This window comes from Clavelina lepadiformis, chromosome 4 (assembly GCF_947623445.1).
Source record: "Clavelina lepadiformis chromosome 4, kaClaLepa1.1, whole genome shotgun sequence".
Lineage (NCBI taxonomy): Eukaryota > Metazoa > Chordata > Ascidiacea > Aplousobranchia > Clavelinidae > Clavelina > Clavelina lepadiformis.
This window is the reverse complement of record NC_135243.1, coordinates 24,823,670-24,846,576: the sequence shown is the minus strand read 5'-3', so window position 1 is coordinate 24,846,576 and position 22,907 is coordinate 24,823,670. Positions and strand designations below refer to the sequence as shown.

The following is a 22,907-nucleotide window of genomic DNA, read 5'->3' as shown; positions in this document are numbered from 1 at the left end:
CAGAAATCTTCCGTTGTCAATTATTTTGAGAGAGTGGATGGGGAGGGTTATATTTGTCAAATTGAAAAAAATGAAGAAATTTGTGGAGCCAAATTAGGATTAAAAATGTTCAATTTGAAACGTCACATAGAACGGCATCACCCTGATATTTTCAAAACTGTTCTTGAAGAAGATCAACCAAAGAACAAAGAAGATATTCAAGACAGCAGCACAAGTAAACAACAAATGCTTTCGCAATACTTCCACAGTGAAAAAATTAATGTGTCAATGACAAAAGAAAAATTCAAACGACATCTTATTCAATTGGTTGTGGATAATGGTGTAGCTCTTACACTCTTCTCTTCACCGGCATTTGTAGGTTTGCATGGAGAAATGGCTGAAAAATTTGGTGTTTCACTATCAAGTATAAGAAATATGATTCTATGTGAAGCTGAGAAACAGAAAAAAAAATTAAAAGAGGATTTAAGAGATAAATTTTTGTTTTTGAAACTGGATGCATGCACAAGACACAGAATAAACTATTTTGCAGTAAATGCTCAGTTTGTTGACTCTAAAAATGAAGTGAGCATCTTTACATTGGCAGTAAAAGACACAGAGAACCAACACTCTAGCGATTTTATCAAAAAGATGGTTGAAGATGTTCTCAATGACTTTGACATATCCAAGCAACAAGTACTGGCAATAGTAACCGACAATGCTTCCAACATGACTCTGGTAGTTAAGAAATTGGCTGAAGACTGTTTTGTTGATGAAAATGAAGATGATGTTGAAGTAGAGGGCATCCCAACTTTAGATGAAATAAGTACGTTGGCTTTTGCATACCATTCAGAGTTTAAAAATATGTCGCATATGCGATGTGCTGCCCATACATTGCAGCTTGCAATCCGTGATGGGTTAAAAGTGAGACATGTTGCTTCACTGATCAGCAAAATTCGCCAGGTTGTGATTGCTGCAAGAACTCCGAAAATTGATGCAATTTTAAAGAGAAAAACCAATAAAGGGGCTATTAATGACCAAGCTACAAGGTGGGGTAGTACATACCTTATGCTTGAACGCCTTCTTGAACTGAAACCTGTCTTGGCAGACATTGTACATCCACATGTATCAATGTCTGATGGTCAATGGTACGAAGTAAAACAGCTGAAAGAGTTGCTTCGCCATCCTTTTGTCACAACGAAAAAACTGCAGGCTTCCGACTTGACACCAGGGTCATTTTTCAAAGAATGGAAAAAACTACTTTTCCAGTTTTCTCAAATTGGTGGCAATTTGGCTGATGCCATAAGAACATCCATGGAGCGTCGTGAGCAGGCGCTTTTCGCCAATGATGTACTGCTGGCAGCAGTATATGTTGACCCGATGTACAGGGTACTATTGAATGATGAGCAACATTCAAAAGGGAAAGCTACTTTACTCGAAATTGCTCTGTCTATGAAGGATCATGAAGAAGGGAGATTAGGTAAAAATCTGTCACAAGGTGGAAATCAAACCAACGTGGGAGAATCAGCAAACTTTTCACCCACCTCAGAAGATGAGGACTTTGAAAAAATTCTAGATCGGCAAGCAAAACGTCGCAAAACTGCAGCAGAAGCTACAGATGGAAGTGCACTTCGTAGGTATAAAATGGACTTTACCAATGCATTATCAAATATGGAAAATATTGATAGGTCCTCGAAAGTGGCTGTCATGGATGCAATTTCCATGTACCCAGATATTCTGCAAAAAGTGGCGTACTCAGTTACAGCTTTGCCACCAACACAAGTGAGTGTGGAAAGACTTTTCTCCGCATTGCGCATCATTCGCTCTGATTTAAGATGCTCGATGAAAGAAGACTTGACAGAGGCAATATTATTTCTTCGCACGAATGGTTTTTGAGCTGCTTTGTTCAGAAATAAATGTTTTGTGTTCATTGATTGTGTTGTTTTGTTTGTGATTATTTTGAAACGCTAGATATTCCTGATTGAGGGTTCATCCTTAAAACTCAGTTTTTGACGTAATGGAGCCGGAGCAGTGGTATTAATGAGCTCCGGAGCTGGAGCTAATTTATAATAAAAGAGGGCTCCGGAGCTGGAGCCGGAGCAATTTAATATTTATGCCTGCTCCAAAGCCCTGGTAAAATGCCTCTATGATCAAAATACAGCAACGTTTAAATTGTAGAATGCTACTTGGGATTTATACAAAACCTTACACTTTCACAAAAGGTAATAGAGTCGGATCTTTGCAAATCAGTTAAAGGCTAAGCTACCAACCTGTCTATAGCCTAATCATGATTGACGTTTGCCCAAGGAAAGAAACATACATAGCTTAAGGAAATTATTATGTGGACACCAAAGGTGAAGTAGTCATGCTAGGTGCAGTATGACGTCAGGATTCCGATCAGCCTTTTAAAATGTTGACGCATTTGACGTTGTTAAAATGAAGCATAAGCTTGGGATGAGCGGTTCATTTTTTATTTCACTGCACTTTCATTTCTAATTTTAAATTTAGTTCTCTTATTCTTAATAAAAAACAAAAGATTTGTGCGCTGATAAATAATTAATTAATTAAACAACCCCAGCCCACCCAAGTGATCCTCGTAAGCCAACTGGTTGCAGCAGAGTACACATCATCACATTTTGTAATACGGTTAGTTCGGTTTCGATAATATTTAACTCTCAACAAAGCAACTTGTTTGAGAACAAAATAATTTTTCTTATTCTTTTGGCAGTGACATTTGTTGCTTGTCACAAACGAATTGACGCCCGTTTATCTGTATTTCTCAGACTGCGTCATGCAGTTTCATTAACGGACCCAGAAACCCTGGACATAATAAAACTCGAACTTGTAATTTCAAGCATTTTTAAACAATGTCTCTAGTCTAGGCTTCCTTGCGGACCACAAAAAAATTTATATTTTATGTCATACCCCAGGTTGGATAAAACATACGCTGAACTTCCTGCCGGTGATAAAGGATTTGACTGAGTAGAAAACATGCCAAAAAACTTTTGGTATATCAAGAAAACTGTACAGTGTTTTTCCTCTACTAAAATGGTTATGGTTATTATTACGGTATGCATACATTTGATAACCACATGTTTCATTCATATATGAATTTGTCACGTAAAGTATGTGGAGTGAAACAAACACTATCAGTCAAACATCAGGACATACTTCGCCATATTCTAATCTCCCGATATATACTAAAATGCTCAAACTGGTACTTACCACGACACTAAAATCACTTTTCCTTATCCTCTTTCTCGTGGGTGTTGCAGATGTGCTGGGGCTCTCCTATATTATTAAAAGAACGTTTGGTATATCAAGAAAATTTCTACTTTTCATCTAAATATGTGTCACTAGTACATATATATTTTATTAACCCATGCTTGATTGATGCATGCATTGGACACGTAAAGCATGTGTACTGTAGTGACATAAAATTATATCAATAAAACCATAGTTTCAATGTCAAGTCGTAACTAAATTTTAACTTACCGGCAGCATTGAAACACCTGCAACACTAGAGATGTCGATCTACAAAACAAAAATTTCAAAATAGTTCCCGATTGTTTTTTAACAAACTTTTTCAGGTAATTTAGGCTACCTTCTGCAGAATAACTCGAGGATCCGATCCTACATTTCGTCCTTCGCTGCCACCTTCCTTCCTTCACTGCCAGCTCAACTGCAAGACTGCCATTAAAAAACATAATTCATTTTTTTACTGACCACCATTTCCTTGGAGGAAGCGTGTGTTCACAACGAGCTTGTCTTCGACAAGTAACTGTTTCGTTGCCAAGAGTACAATGTGTTCACGAGTCATACACACAAAAGGGTTAAAACCTTTATAATTATTGCGAGGAATCCAAAAGAATTCTTTAAACCAATTTTAAGTTGATTTTAGTTGATTTGAACGACTTACCCTTATTTCATTTATAACCTCGTAAGCTTGTTCAGCTTCGGCGTTTTGTAATTCGTTTGCATAGTACCTCTCCTGCGTGGCCGAGCTGTGAGCCATATGTTTAGCCACCAGCTGGCGGTTGGCCAGGTTGCTAATCGCACCTGGTAGCGGTTATTCTGCAGCAGCATTTTCATAAAAGTCAACCAGTGACGTATTTAATATTGCAAACAGGCAATAATGGAATGAAATAGTGATAAAATACTATACTGATGAAATGAAAATATCTGAATGACTATATGCACAAGAGTTTTGCTGGCATTGGTGCGCAGTTATTGATTAACTTGGAGTTGTGGGGTGCAAATCGGACAACCGGTGGCATAGATATCATATTTATGCATATATTGGTGGGTGGCAGATGCACTCCAGAAACTGGGTCATGGATTTTAGAGCTACCATTTGAGAATTGGGGATTGAATACATCTTAGGCATCGGTAACTGCATTTGCAAACGGGAAAGCTGAATGACACATTGGCATCATGGACGGTTTTGGTAACAGCAAACTGCTTTTATGCCAAACCATTACTACATGAGACTGGAAAAGCACAGTTTCTGCTGGCATGGGCAAGATCACTGTAGTCGTGTTTCTTCAGGTTGGCACCAAGGAATAAACTTCTTATTTATTGGGTCAAAATTTATTGTTGGAATAGAGGTGACAGTAATTTAATCCTTCCAGTCAATGCAACTTGAAAATTATGGAGTAACTTCACGAGCCTAATTCGCGCAATTAAATGGCCGATAATATCAAGTTCGGGTCGACTCATAAAAAGTATGGCGTGGGTAGTGACGGCAACAACAAACAGTTGTTGTACCTGGGGGTAGTCACATAAGACTCAATGTCTCAAATAAGTGATCGCAGATAATTGACAGTTGCTTCCACACAGCAGTCGTCGTCAAAATAACAAAGTTACATAACAAAATAGCAAAAGCACAAACTCACCTTCAACCAGTGTCTTAACACTAATGCTTTAAATGGCACAGCTTTGGATGCCAATGTGGAGCTCAACATTTTATGAGAGTTAAAAGCAGATACTACTTTAAAAGTAAACAGTAGCAATATATACTTTAAGTGGCTCAACGACAGACACATTATTTTCTAATCTATTTAAAATTATAATTTCGATAATTGGAATGTGCACATGATTATCTTGATCACATATGATTGGAAACCAAAATTTCTACCACAAGGATGGTGCACAGATCGACTACACAAGTGACTGTATTACATGAAGTTATGCAGATTAGCAATAAATAATCAACACCAGAACATACCTAACCACGACACACTGAGATTATACATGCAAATATATTAACTTGTTTAGCTCAGCAGATTGACACATTACCTGGATCATCCTCTAATGTTATGAGTTGGAGCTTCTGTTGTCTGATAATGCTTCACACTTCCCTCTCCATGGAAAGACAGGCTTTGATATGGATTACAACAACATTTTCTTATTTTTTTGCCGACAGCCAGCAAGCGTTAAATTAAGTGTTCCTGAGTCAGCAAACTGGAATGCAACATTAAGTTACTTGATATACATCCTGTTCTTATACATTGCACTTGTGTACGAAACTTTTAACCAAGAAATGGGATTTATTTATGCTTGCTACCTATGCAATTATAAACACAATTTTACATAGATGTTGAATAACGTCCCAGGGCATCCTGGCTCTGGAAGAATTGGTGCTCGTAGAAAAATTAAGATGTCTGACAGACACAAACAATGCATCATTTGCTAGGCTTAAGGTTTAATGAAAGTTCTTCCTACTCACAATTGCCAAAGTCATTTCTTACAAATACACAATTAGCACCAGCTAATAATGCAGTGCGCAGAGCATAGCCTGACATAGATCACGCCTTACACAATAGAATCATCCAAACATCAGTCACATGGCCAACCACGTTGTGGTGGAGGCCAACCTAAATTTTTGATGACCAATGCAAAATTTGGTTGCCATGGCACTCAGAAACCCACTAAAATCCAACCATCTACAATCCGACTTTCTACCTGAAGTTAGCCTAATTTCTTTTTAAGTTGAAAATACACAACACATAAATGGGTCTAACAGTAATCTGACAGAATGGGTGGATATTCATTTCGCAAGCTGACAGGGAGTGAATGCTGTCTTTAGTGCTAGCAAGCCTGTATAATAACAATTAATTACTGTTTATTCTACAAATACTTAAAGATACTGCTCAAAGAGTTATATCCAGACCTGCTCAAAAATATATTTTATTTAAATACATTTAAATAATTCCTTGAGAATAATTTATTTTTTTTTTCTTTCGATCAGAATTATTTATTTTTCATTCTTTTCTTTCAGAATTATTTATTCGGCTAGCTTCAAAATAATTCATTTTACTTAAGTTACGGTATTAAGTTAATTTAAGTTAACCATGTCATCAAAACGACTCAATGGGAAAGCCCTTGCAGAGTTTTTTTTCATCCGTGAATCTGCTGAATCAAATGTATGGGTTTGCAAATGTGACTGCAAGAGAAACAAGAAAGGCACCGGATACAGCAATCTTGTTTCTCATCTCATGAGTGCGCATCCGGATCAGATCCAGGCAAAAGGTGGCAAAAACAAAGATACCTCTATTCTGGACCAGTTCTGGCCAAAGAAAGAGCAAAATATCCATGCTTGGCTGCATTTAATTGTGTCAGGATTGATGCCATTCTCTTTTCGTGAAAATGAAGTAGCTCGGTCCTACATGAAACCCCATTTCATGAAATATCTTGCAAAACTTGCCGCCACTGTGGAGAAAAAAATTGCAGAATTACTTCCTGAGAAGTTTTGTCTTGTGTTTGATGGGTGGAGCTCCAGCGGAAAAACGCATTATTTGGGAATTTTTGCCACATTTCTATCTTCAACTAAAGGAGCCAAATTCCTCGCAAATCCAAGCTGCTCTGCATACGTGAAAGTCTTACTGACCTTTTCTCCAATGGGAGATGAAGACTTCCTATATTCTCAGTTTATATAGAAGGACTGGTCAAATGTTGTGTGTCTTGTTGGTGATAATTGTCCAACAAACAAAGCTTTCGCCACAAAGGCAAATGCACGATTTATTGGTTGTGCAAGTCATCGTTTCAATCTTGCTGTGAAAGATATGTTTGAGGAGTATGAGCCTCTGACAACACAAGTTTACTTTCTGATAAAGAAACTCAAAAACATTATTCCATCTGCAAAATTGAGGAAGTTGACGCCACTACGTCCAAAGTGTGCAAATATGACACGTTGGAGTAGCACCTATGAAATGCTGCTACGGTACACACAGCTGAAGGAATTCCTACCAAGTTTACATTTAGATGAAGTAGATGACTTATTGCTAACTACCCGGAAAGACAGAGAGATTGATCAACTGTTGGAAACGCTGACAGATTTGGATTCTGTCACCAAAGCATTGCAGGAAGAGCGTTTGTCGGTCTGTGATGCTAGAGCGTTGTTTGATGGGGTGATTGGATCATTTCGACAGACCGCAGGGAGACTGTCACAACATGCAGAGATAATCCATGATAAAGTATTTGAAAGTGCCATTACAAAGATTCAAGATGGAAAGGCAGAAGATCTGAACTCCGAGGAGCAGTCAGCAGTATCACATCTCAGAGTGGAAAGTCTACTTCTGAAGATAATAAAGCTGTTCCTGAAAGATTTGAATCATTAGCAGAGAGAGAACTCAAGCGACGGCGTGTTGGATCTTCTGTTGGTGGACAATCAGACTACATTGATTTGTCATTCATTGTTCCAACTTCCAACATTTGTGAACGTTTGCTCTCAGTAGTTGGGTACGGACTTAATAGTCGTTGGCAAAGTGTGCTTCCTTCTAACTTTGAGTCGCAATTGTTTCTACATGCAAACAAACAACTGTGGGGAGTCAGTGAGGTCAACAAGATAATGAATGTAGTTGGTAATGACGACGATGAATAAATCATGTTGTAGAAAACAATTTGTTTAGTGAAGAATAATTTATTGTCAAACACTGAACGAATTATTTATTCTTTGAAAGCTTCGATGTAAATGATTTATTTCAATAAAAGCTTCAATGGAAATAATCTATTTCGAGAAAAGAAAAAGTGGAATAAATATAAACATTATTTTGAGCACCCCTGGTTATATCCTAAGTTAAATGGCAGGACTTGGATGAGATCTCGGTAGTGCAGTTAAGTGTGCACTTGTTTAACCCTTAGCGCATTACTAATTTTTACATTGACCAGACTGGAAGCTCTGTCACTTTTAACAAGAGTTCAGGAAGCAGAAAGACAAAAATCAAAAAAAAAATCAGAAATCAATCAATCAAAATTGCATTTAATCAATTAGGCCTATGCTGGTGTCTACAATCTGGGGTGTTTTGCTCAAGACATCGTATAGTACACAACAATTCTTACACGACGAATTTTGGCATATGTACATTTCCAACGTACCAACATAATTTTAAAGTTATGAGAAGATGATTTGGTATTGCAAACTACAATTACACAGCTCATTCTATCAATGTTGACATATACCAGTGAAACGAGGACAATAACTGCAAGAATAACCAAAACAACTGAATGAGTTCCATCAGCGTTTCCTTTGGAGGATTCTTAGTTATCAGCTACCAAGAGAACATCACATTCAATAAAGATTTACGCAAAAGTCACTTATTTACCTTTACATAACGCACAAAATGTGCTTTGTGGGACTCGTGTTCATAAGCCAGACTATCATCACCCAAATTGCACTAGACTGGCTCCAAACACATGGAAAACGAAGGCCAAAGAAAACCTGGCAGACCACTTTCCATAACGATTTACAGCTCTACAAAACCTGCTGAAAAGCGAAAGATGTCGCATTAGACCGAACTGCATGGAAAACTCTTACTGCCTTATGTATCCAAAAAATTAAACAAGGACCTAATGATTGTTGGCGAAAACTATTTTGACTGCTGGCAAAATCTAAATCTTCAGCACACAAAGAAATGCGGCTTCTATTCTGGGTTGTAGAGACAGTTACCGTGCAATTTTACATGTTTCATGGCAGATTTTTTTCAAAGTGACTAGGCCTAGCTTATTTAATCAGCCTCGATTTATCGAAGTTGTTGAATCCCGGTAACCAACAGATTCTCAGTGATGGGTTTACTGCTCTCGTTTTAAACAGGGAGAAGAAAGCAGAGTGGTTAAGCATAAAGAAAACGCTGGAGGTTTCGAGTTTGAATCCTGCTATTGCTGAACTATTTTGGGCTAAATTCATTTAATTTAATTATAAAAAGGTTTTGGGCACATGGACCTAGTTTTCGATAAATTTAAACATTGTCAAAGTGTCATTGGACGCTGTATAACAGCTTTGACTTTAATTCGCCTCGCCTAGTTTGGCAATTTAATCATGAGAGTTTTGGTTAGAGTGATTAGGCCTAGTTTTAGAAAAACTAACACTTAGGAAAAATCGGTAGGCTACGCCACAGAAGCCGTTCACCAAATTAGGGTTTTTTAAACCAAAGCGAAGAAAGTGTCACTTTTCGACGAGATCTCACGACACTGCAAGACCAATCACCAAGGTTTGCCGCAATTATACTTCCAGTGCACTCTTAGATTTTTTGCCACCTTTGTCGAAGAAGGTCAAAAAAAGCTGCCACATTTTGTACCAGGAACAGTTCGGTTAACCTAATTTTAAACAAATTAAAAGTTAAAAGTCACTAACCGCAAACTTTGCCTTTAAACTGGACACAACAGCCAAGCAAGTCAATATTAAATAACCACCATCTTCAGAAGTGAGCGCGCAATAGAACGACACTCGGTGACTCGTGTACAACGCCCAAAGTCGTGATAAGAACAGTGTTGCCAAACAAAAAATGTTAAAGAAAGAAAACAAAGTAAGAAACCGAAATTATCTAACAAATCTAATTAATCACCCGGAATATTTCAAAATAAAAGATTAAAAATTAAAACTTATTCTATGAAAAATCATGATAAGAAATGCCAGGACACAGATAAAGTATTTTTGAATTTTTGTGAACGGTATAAATTCTTAATTCCCCACAGTCCGCATAGAGTCTATGCCATAGACACAAGACAATAAATGCTGTTGCGAAGTCTGTCAACTTTCTACATTGACTGAAAGATATTAACATCATTTTGAATATTTCCAGTCTACATTCTTTGTTGCCTTTCTTGTTTTTTGTAAGTAAAATTATTTGATTAATCTATGTACAATATATTATTAATTATTAATTTCCATAAGCTTAATTATCGTTTAAAAAATGTTGTTAACCACGAGGTCCTATAGACGTCACAAACATGAACACATATGTTTATATTTCCGATGTCTATGCGTGAACCAGATAACTAGTAGAAATCACAAACGGGGCATGCAAAATAGTTATTATTATTTAATCGTGACGTTACCGTTCCAGTTATTACTCTACTTCAAATACGATTGTTAACACTTTACTTACTTACACTCAAATTTTGCGCATTTCGTCGCATTGCGAATGTTAGTTCCATTAAACCTCGTTTTTGCTATAAACGCTCTGTCTTCGAGATGTTTAAAAGGAACCGCACCTCTGTCTCCAGACCAATGTTTAACAGCTGACTCAGGATGTAGATCAGCTGATATTGATCAGTTTTGCATGTCGGGCTATTTTTAGCTCAAACTGTGGAACTCATAAAACAACTGGAAATTTAATCTGTGTTGATATGACGTGTTCAAGTTATTCTTAGGACAAGTGTTAATCAACAATTATCAGGCTTTGAGTTGAGGTTCGTCAGTATCGATGAATAGCCGTACACGTCATCAACCTTCATCGTTCTACAATCTACAGGAATCCGCAACGCCGGCACGTGACATAAAAGGATGTTATTGGAATACGTTCAAAAGTGCAGAACACATCCCAAAATGTTACAAATGAAAACCCCTATATAACAAAAAATGGTTTTTTATGCGAAGTTTGTTTTCAATTTTTACTTGACTTCGTTATTATTTTAATGAATGTACCGCTATCATTTCTCACCATCGGTAAAGAAGTCGCAACTCGCAACAGTCCGGAACTTAGAGTTTAGACAGATTTCGCTTGATGTCTAAATACACGACGCCTAAATTCAAAGTTTTACGAAAGCTTTGTAAATATGATAATATTTATTCTAGGTTTTGAGCTACATAAAAATTTCTTGAAGATGAGTTTTTCTTATACCTTAAAAGGATTTCTCTTCAATGCAACATGAAAGAATCTGTAACGAAATGGTTGTATGGGACATGAACTAGACAAGTTGACCCACTCTACTACAATAATTACTTGTTGAAATGTTTATTGCGGGTGATGATATATGAGTCTCATAAGGTCGTTTTCTGCTTTTCTCACCCTCAAATTTAATTGTTCACCTCGACGGCTTATTGTCTTGTGAAGATGACAACAAAGTTGTCTAACTTGATACTGAACTTCTTTAAATTGAATTCAACAATGGTTACACAGGAATGACAACTGTATATATTGTTTATATTGAACCTTCTTTGAACGATTACATTTGAACAAAACTTTGGCACAGCAACAGCATCAAAATGTCCATATTACTGCTATTTTCTCAGTAAACGAAAGAATGAATAGCTGTGCATAACTCACGCAGGTTTGGTGACACTTAATCACGCGACATTTAATCGCGCGACGCTTAATCACCGACACATAATCACTAGGACATTTAATCACGCGACACATAATCACTTGGACATTTAATCACGCGACACATAATCACTAGGACATTTAATCACGCGATATTTAATCACACATTTACAATGTTTATTTACATTTACAATTTACAGCAATGTTATGCATGAGAAATGTAAGCAACAGCACGAAGATAGACTAAAATCTCGCGCGACAGATAACGGTCAACTGTGTTTTGCACACGCAGTTTCAGTGCTTTGTACCGCATTGGAATAGAAGGTTGAGTACCAGCAATTCCTTGCAGAAACGTTGCACGTTGCATTTGAATGTATTTTTCAATTCCCTGTATGAAAGTCCACAATTTCGGGTGGTGGCATTGAAAAAGCACTTGGAGACCAAAATGCCAACCTTCGACTGCATTTGTGGTTCTTGCAATGCAACCTGCCCCGGCTTCGTAATGATTCCAACTTTCGATTGGAAAGATGGCTGAGCCGTAATTTTCACCACGTCCCGGACGTCGTCTGCCTCTGATATATGTGTGTTCGAAATACGAAAGCAGCTCAGGCATCTTCTCGTGATCGGGCATGCTATCAGCTAAGATCAGAAATGACTCGGTCGGTACACCCCTCACGCAATATATGCAAGCACAATATTCAGTCAAGGCTTAAAACGGAAGACAGGAAGTCATCAAAACACAATGTTACGGTTGACTAAGCCGATGTTCAAAAATGAGAACTCTATATCATATTAATATTTGATCTGTGTATTATAATATTATCACAAATCGTTTGAACGAATGCTGCTTATTTAAGTGAAATCTCGCTGCTATTGTTGAACATTTTATTTTCAAGTAGTATGTTACGTAAGGCAGTTTGCTGAATATGTAATTATTTTACGTTAATAATAAATAATTGTTGTTTTCAGTGCGTAAAAATAGGCTACCTATAAGCAAAGTTAATGTGACAAACTTTCCAACACTAAGCAAGTAGCCTACTGTAAGTTTGTTAGTTATTAGGCCTAAGGCTACTGACACTTTTGATCGTATTAACTCGCCGTATTGAGCTCGCAGACATCAACGATTTGCTTTTAAGTTTTACAGGAAGTGATTTGCAGCTTCATGACGTCACTTCCTACATAACACCACCATGCACTGACTTATTCGATCAGCCACATAATATGATTGCATAATGACGTCAAAATGCGACAAAGATAGCTGACATAGTGACGCAATTTGCAGTGGAGTAGAAGTCGCAGATATCTTTCTTGTAAGCTTAATTCAAACGCCCAACCGAGGAATCGATTATATATTATTGTATATATACATATTATTATACTTTTAGGAAATTCAAGGAAACGTAATTTACCTTATGTTGGTGTAAACACTGTTCAAACTAAAACTTTAGTTGCTTCTCTTTTAGTAGCAGAGGAATTTCACCGAATAACATATATTAACACTCAACAGGTCAAGTTTTTGTTCTGTAACTGTTTTTGCTCAATCTAATGCAAAAGGTTTTAATAACAATTAACCGATTATGTTTAAGATGGAAACAATGTACGTTGGCAACGCGAGTTTGGTTGAATTTCTTTGAGTAGAATTTATGTTAGAGCACTTAAGGTTTGAAATATTATCCTCTAAACGTGGCCCTAAAAAACTTTTCCTAATTACAACACACTCAAAGGGTAAGATAGCAAAGAATTTTTATTGTTTGAATATGTACAACTACCACGCTATCACAATGGAAAATTGAATATAGAACAATTAAAAACACAACGAAATTACTACATAAAATCCACACCCCAACATTTAATTGTTCTCCTTCTCCCTTCTTTGTGCCGATCGTATGAACTCCGCAACCCGATCCTGTATTTGTTTTGCGGATTTCGTCGCGCACAAAGACAGGGAACCCTCTTCCAGAGCCACCCTTGCCTCACAGATAAATATCCTCTTTCGTTGTCTAATATTTTTACCAAAGCATCTCAAAACCTCTTCACTCTCCTCTTTAGTGAATTGCTTACGACTTTTCTGAAACATCCAATGGCAAAACATAGTTAATAACAGTTAGTATCTTATTTAAATAACATGCAAAGCTCCAGTTCCTTTGCTACTTACATATAATTTGTAAAAACCGAAAAACAAGCCGACAATAATTTCTGGGGTAAGGCGTTTTCCAAACGACTAAGTCTCAGGGTAAGGATCAGTTAGTATTTCGTAATTAGAACATTATACGGTCTAATGTTATAATTTCGTAAATATCACCTTTGTTACTCGATAAAAAGCGGTCAAAGTTTGGGAACACGGAACATTCGATATCCAGGTTACGTGTACCCAATTACAACTTTTAAACGTAGCACGTTTTTGAGTTTACAACCGAAATGCAAATATCAAAATTAAAGATTAATTAAACGTCTGCAGGAGATTTCCGACCCGTCACGATGTTTGTTGTTGGTAAAGCTGTTTTTTGAACGCACAAAATCACGTTTACACTCGCACAAACAAAAGTTTAAGAGGAAAAACTGTTCGATTTTCTGCAGAATTTACGGACAAAATAAAGAACGTACGCCGCTGAAAGTTGACCTACACATCAGCGAGCTCCTTCTCCTTCCGTGTCTCGACTTTCGTGACGATCTGCCTTTGCGACCGCGAAATAGAGACCTATCTGCAGGGTTGCCAGCGACATGGACCCAAAAATAAGGACAGTCGAAAAATTAGATTAGGATTAAAAAAGCGTTTTTGTACATACTTTGTATTTATACGAGCCGTGGCATATCACATTCCATACTTTTTGCCAGAAACAATCTGCTCCAGAAACTCCTTATTATTAGAAAGTGCTTCATGGATCTCACGACAGCTCAGGTCTAGGTTTACCTTTACTTGTAGCTGGGATTTGACTGTCATTTCACTAAGTCTGTTCCTTTCCTTGGTCCACTGCGCCAAAACAAGAGAGAACACTCTTTCCACACACGCATTGCTGACCGGAAGGGAGAAAATGATGCTAACTAGCTTGTAGAGCAGCGGAAAAGAGTTGTTTCCGGCAAAGATCTTCATCCACTTGGCCTCCGGTTCATCCTTGCGGAACACATCATCTGGAATCTTCTTAAGCAGAGCGTTAACAGCCGAGACTTCATCGAACAGCTCATCTTTCATTGCCATTAGGGGATCAACTTGCTTCGCCAACCCCTTCACTTCCTCGTACTCGATTGCTTGATCTTTCAGCAGGGTCCAGTTGATGTGCGTTGGATGCTTCTCAAATCGATACCACTTGTTGATGTATTCCAAGGTAATTGTGTAGAACTCCTGGAAGCTCGCTTTGAGAACCTTAGCATGCTCTTCATCGACTGTTCTTAGTAGTTCGTCTGTTGTTGCTCCGAAAAAACCTGAACACTGGCGTTGCAATATTTTGATCTTGAAAGATTCAATTATCTCTGCCTGTTCTGGAAACAATGCATTTGACTTTTGCAGGAGTAACAGTGGTTTATTAAAGATCAAGAGAGCGCTGTGGAGGAATGATACGATGATCAGTGACTCTTCTGATTTAAAGAAATCCTCCAATATTCTTGGTGGATGTTTCAGCGAAAGAAAATGCGCTTTGAGTGGTTCCCAGAGATCGATCATTCGCTCGAGTACAGCATCAAGTGTGGTCCATCGAGTTGGCGTGTGAGTTGGTAGAGTCGAATAGTTGCTATCAAGTTCCTCACAGAAATGCTTGAGCCTCATCGCCCTACCAGTTTGGCTTTTGAAGTGGCTACCAATCTTCAATACGATTGTTTCTATGTCAAGTGTGAGGCGCTCTGATCCCTTCTCTGCTGCGTTATGCAAAATATGAGCAGGGCAGCCGACTGGGATCAGATGCAATGTTTTCTCTTTGAGGCGAGAGAAGACGTTGTTTTTTCCACTATGCTGTGATCCTCCAAAATTCACTGGTGCATTATCGGCAGAAAAGGATGACAGCTGCTTCATGTCTAGGCCATTCTCTTGAATCGATGAGAGAATAAAGTTCGTGATCTGTGCCGAGGTCTCGCCTGGCATCGATCGCAGGTCAAGAAGACGCACTCGCAATCCAACTTTGGCGTTGAAGAATCTGATGACTAGAGGAAATAGCTTCACCTCGTTGTGATTAGAGGCGTCAACCGAGATGGAAAAAGGCTGTACACCAAGTTCAGACAAAAACATTTTTTGAGCGTATGGAGCAAGAACACCAGTAACTATGCTTGTAGTCTTGGTCCTGGCCGAAGCAAACTTTTTTGCGATGTTGGAATCGGGGAATATTGCTTTGAACAATCGCGATGTGCAATCGTTGATGAGGAATGATTGCTGGTGTTTGACAGTGGAATGGACAGGAATGGACAGGAATGCCCAGGTACCCTCAGCAGCAACTGCCTTGTAGTCTGTGATCGTTGGTGCTGATCGACTTGTGAAAAAGTTATTCATCGACTGGCTCGAATTAATCATTATGACACACTTCTTGTGTTTTTGGTTATCAATGTGAGTTGAAATAGCGGTCTTTCCCATGGCGTTCAGGTTAATGTCACAATTGCAGATATTGCAATGTGCGAAACACTCGCCCTTCAAGCTTCGTTTGATAGCTTTGAATTCTCTCTCATAATCGTCAAGAAAAACGTTTTTACGCTTGCTCATTTTAACTAATCAGATTTAGCCTTATTAGTAGCTAAAACTATATGTGCAATATTATATTACATAATATTTATCAATGATTTATAGCTTTACTATTTTTAACCCAAGTGTCGACTGCACTGCACGCTTTTCCCCATTAACAACCACTACGCAATAAATGCTGCCTTCGCGGCAGCTTATTCTGCTGTAGACTAAACAGCAGAAACCTGGCACTGCTGTTTACTGCTTAAATGACGTCCGCTGCGATAGCTTGGTACAGCCGAAACTGCTATTTATAACGGATCCATCATCGTTGCAAAGAAATAGATTGTTGACAGTACAATTGCTATTGTCACAGAAGAAAGCGTGCGTTATTCTTCACACTTGATTCGATCATTCACTTGTGTTGTGTGTACTGTAGCACTGTATTGTATTAACCAGTATGCCAAAAAGCAAAAGTTTCATTTTCACAGTGAAATAGTGCACAGAAAAAATACAGTACAGTGTGTTGTTTCTGACTTGTCATTAACTCTGAAGTGTGAGACATAATACATCGGGACCTAGCGAGCCTGCGTGGTGTGCCGACGATCGATTTCGTAAACAACGGATATCGTGTGTAACGGATGAATATCGCTTGTCCCAACTTGTTCGTTACATGTGAGTTCTACTGTGCTTCAATTTTGGTAATTTCTACTTCTGGAGTTTGAGATCACAAGGACCATTTTGCAATGTAGATGAGATTGCTAGACAATTGCTGTGGGCAGACAAGTTTTTCTAATACCACTAATACGGTATACTTTAGTTATAGTTTATATTCTAGAAAAGCTTGGCGACAATTTCATTACTACACAAATATAAATATAATATACCACTCACTGCCCTATCTATCTCACCACCTAGAAGTCAAATACTGTGGTGTGTACGCCACATGAGTTCCTTTCGTTTATGATGTCATAAAATCTCGACGCAAAAGCATAATTTTGGAATATTATGCAACACAGATACCAGAGGAAAACGATCGAAGTTCTGTAGTTGTTGAAAATAAGACAAAATAAGGACGCAAGTCGAAAACAAGGACATTTCTTATAAATAAGGACAGTTGAGTTTTCTAAGACACGGACCTTCAAAATAAGGACAAATCTTATAAATAAGGACGGTATGGCAACCCTGCCTATCTGTAACAATGCTTCGTTAAAAGTCAAAATGTCTTAACCCCAGAATCGTAATTTCAAACGGGTGTAACTTGTCCGTTTTCTAAGAAAAACCACTCAAAATCAAGTATGTTTAAGATGGTAACAATGTGCGTCGGCAACGCGAGTTTGGTTGAATTTCTTCAAGTAGAATTTGTGTTAGAGCTCTTTAGGTTTGAAAAATGCTTTGTCTTGAGAATCGTCTGTGATCTCTACATGGGTCGACCCGATTTGGATTTGGACAAGTCGTAAAAATTTGAAATCGGTACGCCTTGAAATTAACTACACTTATTCTTACAATAATGTTTGCTCCCCGGCCGAAAGGACGTTCCCCTACGCCCTAGAATATGGGAGATATAGAGCCCCAAATTCTCAGGGTAAGAACTTTATGACCGGTCGCATCTGGAAAAATGGTTCCATGTATTTGATGGGCTATGGTTAGGGGTAAAGCGCCCTTAAAATTAAGGGCTAGTGTCGTAGGAAAGGTTATCTGGATTAGTTCTTCATCCTGGAACGGTAGGAGAGGGGCATTGGGAAACCAATACGATCGAAATCACACAGTCTACAAGTCTTGGGTTTCGTGCGTGTGTCACGAGAATTATTTTTATATCCGTCACGTTTTATTCGTTTTTATTCGCATTATCACCATCACGTTTTATACACCGTTTTATTTACATTGTATTGTCTCTTCGTGCATGTTCACGTTCTGCTATATTTTACATGTTTATGTGTACACGTATTTTTTCACTAGTGACGTCTCGTCTCGCTACCCCGAGCGCTTAATTAGTATTCAGCGTCCCACGTTGATTCTTTGATTACGTGGAATTTGTGTTTTGTGAGGTGTCGCGCTCGGCTGGGCGAGTGAGGGCAGTCTACGTTTGGTTTTAATAAAGTAAAGACCCTTGTTTTTATCTAAGAAAGACTTGTAGAAATGAGACAGTCTGGCTATTCGACTAGCCGTTAAGCGGGGAGCTTACCTGGTAGAGAAAGTTTGGTTACACGTGCACTTTGTACAATATTTCCTTATCCTTTGATTAGACGTGACTCAGAATTTGGCGAGGACAATTTTTCGATAAGAGTGTGTGGTGATTACGATTTCAACCTCCTATTGTACACCGTTACCGAAAAACGAAACCTGTGCTTTTAACCGAATTTAACCGCTATCGTACGACTTGGAGAAGCAAAAAACCTCTACAGACAAAGCCACGTAATTGTACGACTTATAATAAAAAAGATACGAAGGTTCAAAATTTCTTTCGTTAGTGTTGGGGCTAGGAATTTTACGGTGTGTCAGACCACGAAAAATGTTTCGTTACGTGCACTTTGTCGAATATTTCCTTACCATTTATTCAGACGTGACTCTGAGTTCGGCGAGGATATTGTTTCGATGAGAGTGTGTGGTGATTTCGATTTCAACCTCCTATTGCACGCAATTACCAAGAAACAAAACCTGTGCTTTTAAATGAATTTAACCGCTATCGTCCGACTCAGAGAAGCAAAAAATCTCTACAGACAAAGCGACATAATTGTACGGCTTATAATAAGGAATCTCATTGACAATCTCATTGACAATCTCATGACCTCATTTTGAAAAACGCTATACGGTAACAACATAGCAACGTTTACCTGCTGGAGGTTCAACTATTTTTTCCTGGACCGCCTTTTGTTAGCCACTGGCTTCTTTCAGCTGACGCGCCTATTGTATCGGTGCCACCAGCCGAACTGCACGACTGCGATTTTAAACATAAATTCATTTTTTTACTGACCACCATTTCCTTGGAGGAAGCGTGTGTTCACAACGAGCCTGTCTTCGACAAGAAATTGTTTCGTTGCCAAGAATAGAATGTGTTCACGAGTCAGACCAGTAATGCACAGAAAAGGGTTAAAACCATTATACTTATTGCGAGGAATCCAACAGAATTCTTTAAACCAATTTTAAGTAGATTTGAACAACTTACCCTTATTTCGTTAATGACTTCATACGCTTCTGCGTTCTGCAGGTCGTTAGCGTAATAACCCTCTTGCGTTGAAGAGCTATGCGCCATGTGTTTTGCCACCAAAAGGCGGCTGTCTGTATTCTTGGATCTCACCTAATATGATATTTTGAATATTGAATACGTCACTGGTTGACTTTTAGGAAAATGCTGCTGCAGAATATTTTCATTATGAGCAAAATTCTGTTATTTATCTTGCTCGGTCTAATTGCAGTGAAGATCAATTACTTGTGTAGCAGAATGTTTACAGCTTGAGGTCGCTGTAAATTACCTCGCATTCCCGCTTCGATTGTTTTGCTGCAGTGGAACTAGTAAGATTTTTTTCCTTACGGGGAAACACAATCTTACACCCGTCGCCGCTAAACCGAACAAGGTTGTCCAGCCCTTCTTTCAACCAGCCGGGCATAACGATTGTAGCGTACCCATACTTGCCAATGGTTTTGTGATCGTGCACCTGCATTAAAATCATCCCTTTTTTAATAGTTTTCTACATGAAAGGAGAATGTGGTGACTTACACGAATAATTCAACGGCGATTACTGGTCTTGTGGCCATAGTTGTTCAACCAGCATATTACGGACCGCGCTAGTCCGCTAGGAGTTTTCGATTATCAGATAGACCATGTGGACTTTCCCATGCAACATCCACCAAGCGTTTCCACAAAAGACTGAAATTTTAAACCATCCCTTAAATTCTTCGTCATACTGAAAAGGTGGTCTTGTATTATCACTGAATGTCTTCATCGACAATTAAACAAGATATTCACACATTTCTAAAGCTCCAACCCTTAATTACAAAGCGCATTCCTTATTTCTAGTTGTAGATTCATACTAAGTTCAATCTTTGCATTTTTATGGCTTGATTAAAGGTTTTGTGCATTGCTCTTTTATAAAAGAACAATATTTGGAATAACTAAAAAATTGTGTTGATAAGAACTGATCTCCCCAACCTGTGTTGGCCAAAATCTACTGCATTGAGATGTGTGACACTGATAATGCTACTTTAAAAGATTCAATGTGTTTATACTAGAAATACCTGTTTATAGGCAACATTTTGCGGTTGTCTACGTTGTTAAGAGATTAAATTTAGAATTAAATTTAAAGATTAAAATTACAGAAGCTACATCTGACTCCACTTGCATTATAAGGTTGCAAATACATCTCGGTAGACAAGGAAATAAATAATTTCACGTGCTGACAAATGTGATGTAACACAAGGTACTCGGTAGTCAACAACGTTGGACACGCAAGTGTATATAAAGAAAAATAATCAATGCAAAATCGTGAGTTAATGAGGAAAGTATAAGGATAATGTCCAAACCACTTTATCTAAGAAATGTTTATTCCGTAATTATGAAATCCTTATCAAAATTTCTAATAACTGCTCAACTTCCAACTTTTAGGTTAAATTTAATCGCCAAAGTGTGATTGCAAACGAATTGGATGATAAAACAAACCTTATTCATAAGTTTATGTGTAAAATGAGGACATTAAGACATACGTTAAATGTCTTGATAAATAAAAATTTGCATACGACGCGATTTAGTTTCAAGTTGGTCTCTGCTCTAATTATTTTCATTAGAATCATGATTTTCATCTTTTGAAATATTTTGTACAGAAGACCTGTGGTTAAATTCTTTAACACAAGTGTTTGTGGTTTTCTGTGTATGAGTGAAAAAGATCATGAAAATGTAAACTTAAGGCAAATTTTTTTATATGAAATGGAGTTATTGCATTTTACTAAAGATGTAAATAGAACCACATCACCGTTGAAAAATATTTAACTTCTAAGAATGAATTCAAACCCATTCAACTTCATGAATTTATCAAGAAATAACTTAATTAAATAGAAAGTATATTTAGCATAGGTGAGTAAACAACCAATGAAAAAAAATGATTTTGTTGCTAACATTGCTATTAACATAGCAACTATAACGAAAGCATTCATCATTGTAGGTAAATAAATCAAAATGGTTTTGAAATAAGTCAAAGTTTATTAAGGCACAAAATATCTGTGGTGGAACACAAAACTGAAAATTTTCATGTTTTTGTTACTTTCTGCTTGTTTCATTGCTAGTTCTATGTCATCTTAGTGTGTTTATTTTGCTTTTGTTTGGATTCGATGCTCATTTTGTGCCACTTTAAATTTAAATTTCTATCTTTTCTCCGTAGCTGCTTTTAACTAATTTTTAGTAGGTTCAGAAATTACGTTCACCGTTGCTACATCTTTATATTTTGTCTCTTACCTCCATTGTTTTTATCTTTTAATCTTAGTTTTGTGACAACTGCACTGGTAATGTTTGGGCCATTCATCAGATTTATCTTGAGTGGTCATTATCACAATCTGCTGCTGTAAACATTCTGTTCTGCCAATGGCAGAATTCTGAGTTGAATGAAAGTTTCAAGTGAATAAAGTCAGCTAAGTAAACACTTATGCTCCTGCTTCTACAAACTTCTCGTGGAATCCAAAACGCTGTGAAAAAATTACACCAAATCACTGGCTTGACATGACTCAGCATTCCACCATACAATGCCATTATAACTCCGTTGGAAAAGTTTGACAAGTTTTTTAACATTGTTAATAATTAGCTGGAGTTGTACCAAAGTGATCAAAATCTGTAGGATCTTTCCCAATTTAATCTCTCAACCAACTCTCAACACTTTTGTTTCGGTCGAAAACTGCAGATTTCTCAACTTTGTGGAAAAAGTTAAATCTGGATGATAACTGATTTTCTTGCTTGCTTGCCTAGGTTGCACATTTCACCACACAATGCTGTTTTAAATCCTTAAGGAACATTCGACAATGTTTTTGTTCTTATCATCTCGCTGTCGTTTGCACCCGATGAGAACCAAGATTGATGAAATTGTGTGTTTTTGTTGCAAGCGTAATTATTTTGGTCACCACTTAAAATCAGCTGGACTCATACCGGAGGAGTTGCAATTTCCCAACTAACTCTCATCACGGTTCTGTTTCGGTCGAAAACTTCAGATTCTTCATGATTGTGCCTTCAAAGATGTGATGAAAGAAACAACATCTCAAAACAACATTTAACTCGGTCAATCTTCATTTGTGAAGTCAATGAAGTTTTCTCAATTACAGTTTTGGAGATTTAATGAGAAATATTTATGCGCTTGAAAAAGACGGACATTACAGACATTTCATCACAGGTTCCAAACATTTCGATGAAAATTAAAGCTTCCTGCGTTTTAAAGTTTGTTGAAACATTTATTCTGTGTGTTTGATCCTATTCCTCGTCGATCTTACAAGTTTAGCAGATACTTAATACCCATACTTGTCTGTGTAAACATATTTCAAGACATGAATTGACAGTTGAATTTGCATTGCTGACCATGGTACAGTGAAGATTTTTAGTTCTGGTCAGTGCAGTTGTCTGTTAATGCTTTCTCCAATTTTTTGGAATTTTTTTTTTTTTTTTCTAATTCTTGATTTGTTGGGTGATGATTGTGATTGTGATAGTTGATTGTGATTTATTTAAATGAATGGTAAAGTTATGTAATTTATTAAAAAAGATATGAAATCTATAATTG

At 37.6% G+C, this 22,907-nt stretch overlaps 1 protein-coding gene across 1 annotated transcript; it reads right to left on the bottom strand.

Annotated features, from left to right (window-relative positions):
- Positions 1-13,304: 13,304 nt before the first annotated feature.
- On the bottom strand, positions 13,305-21,132 carry LOC143453509 (uncharacterized). The gene is made up of 3 exons (XM_076954862.1): positions 19,632-21,132; positions 19,325-19,456; positions 13,305-19,096 (listed from the first exon to the last, which is right to left on the bottom strand). Exon 3 carries the CDS (start codon positions 16,198-16,200, stop codon positions 14,332-14,334), a length of 1,869 nt encoding a protein of 622 aa, XP_076810977.1. The 5' UTR covers positions 16,201-19,096; positions 19,325-19,456; positions 19,632-21,132; the 3' UTR covers positions 13,305-14,331.
- Between the last annotated feature and the right edge of the window lie 1,775 nt (positions 21,133-22,907).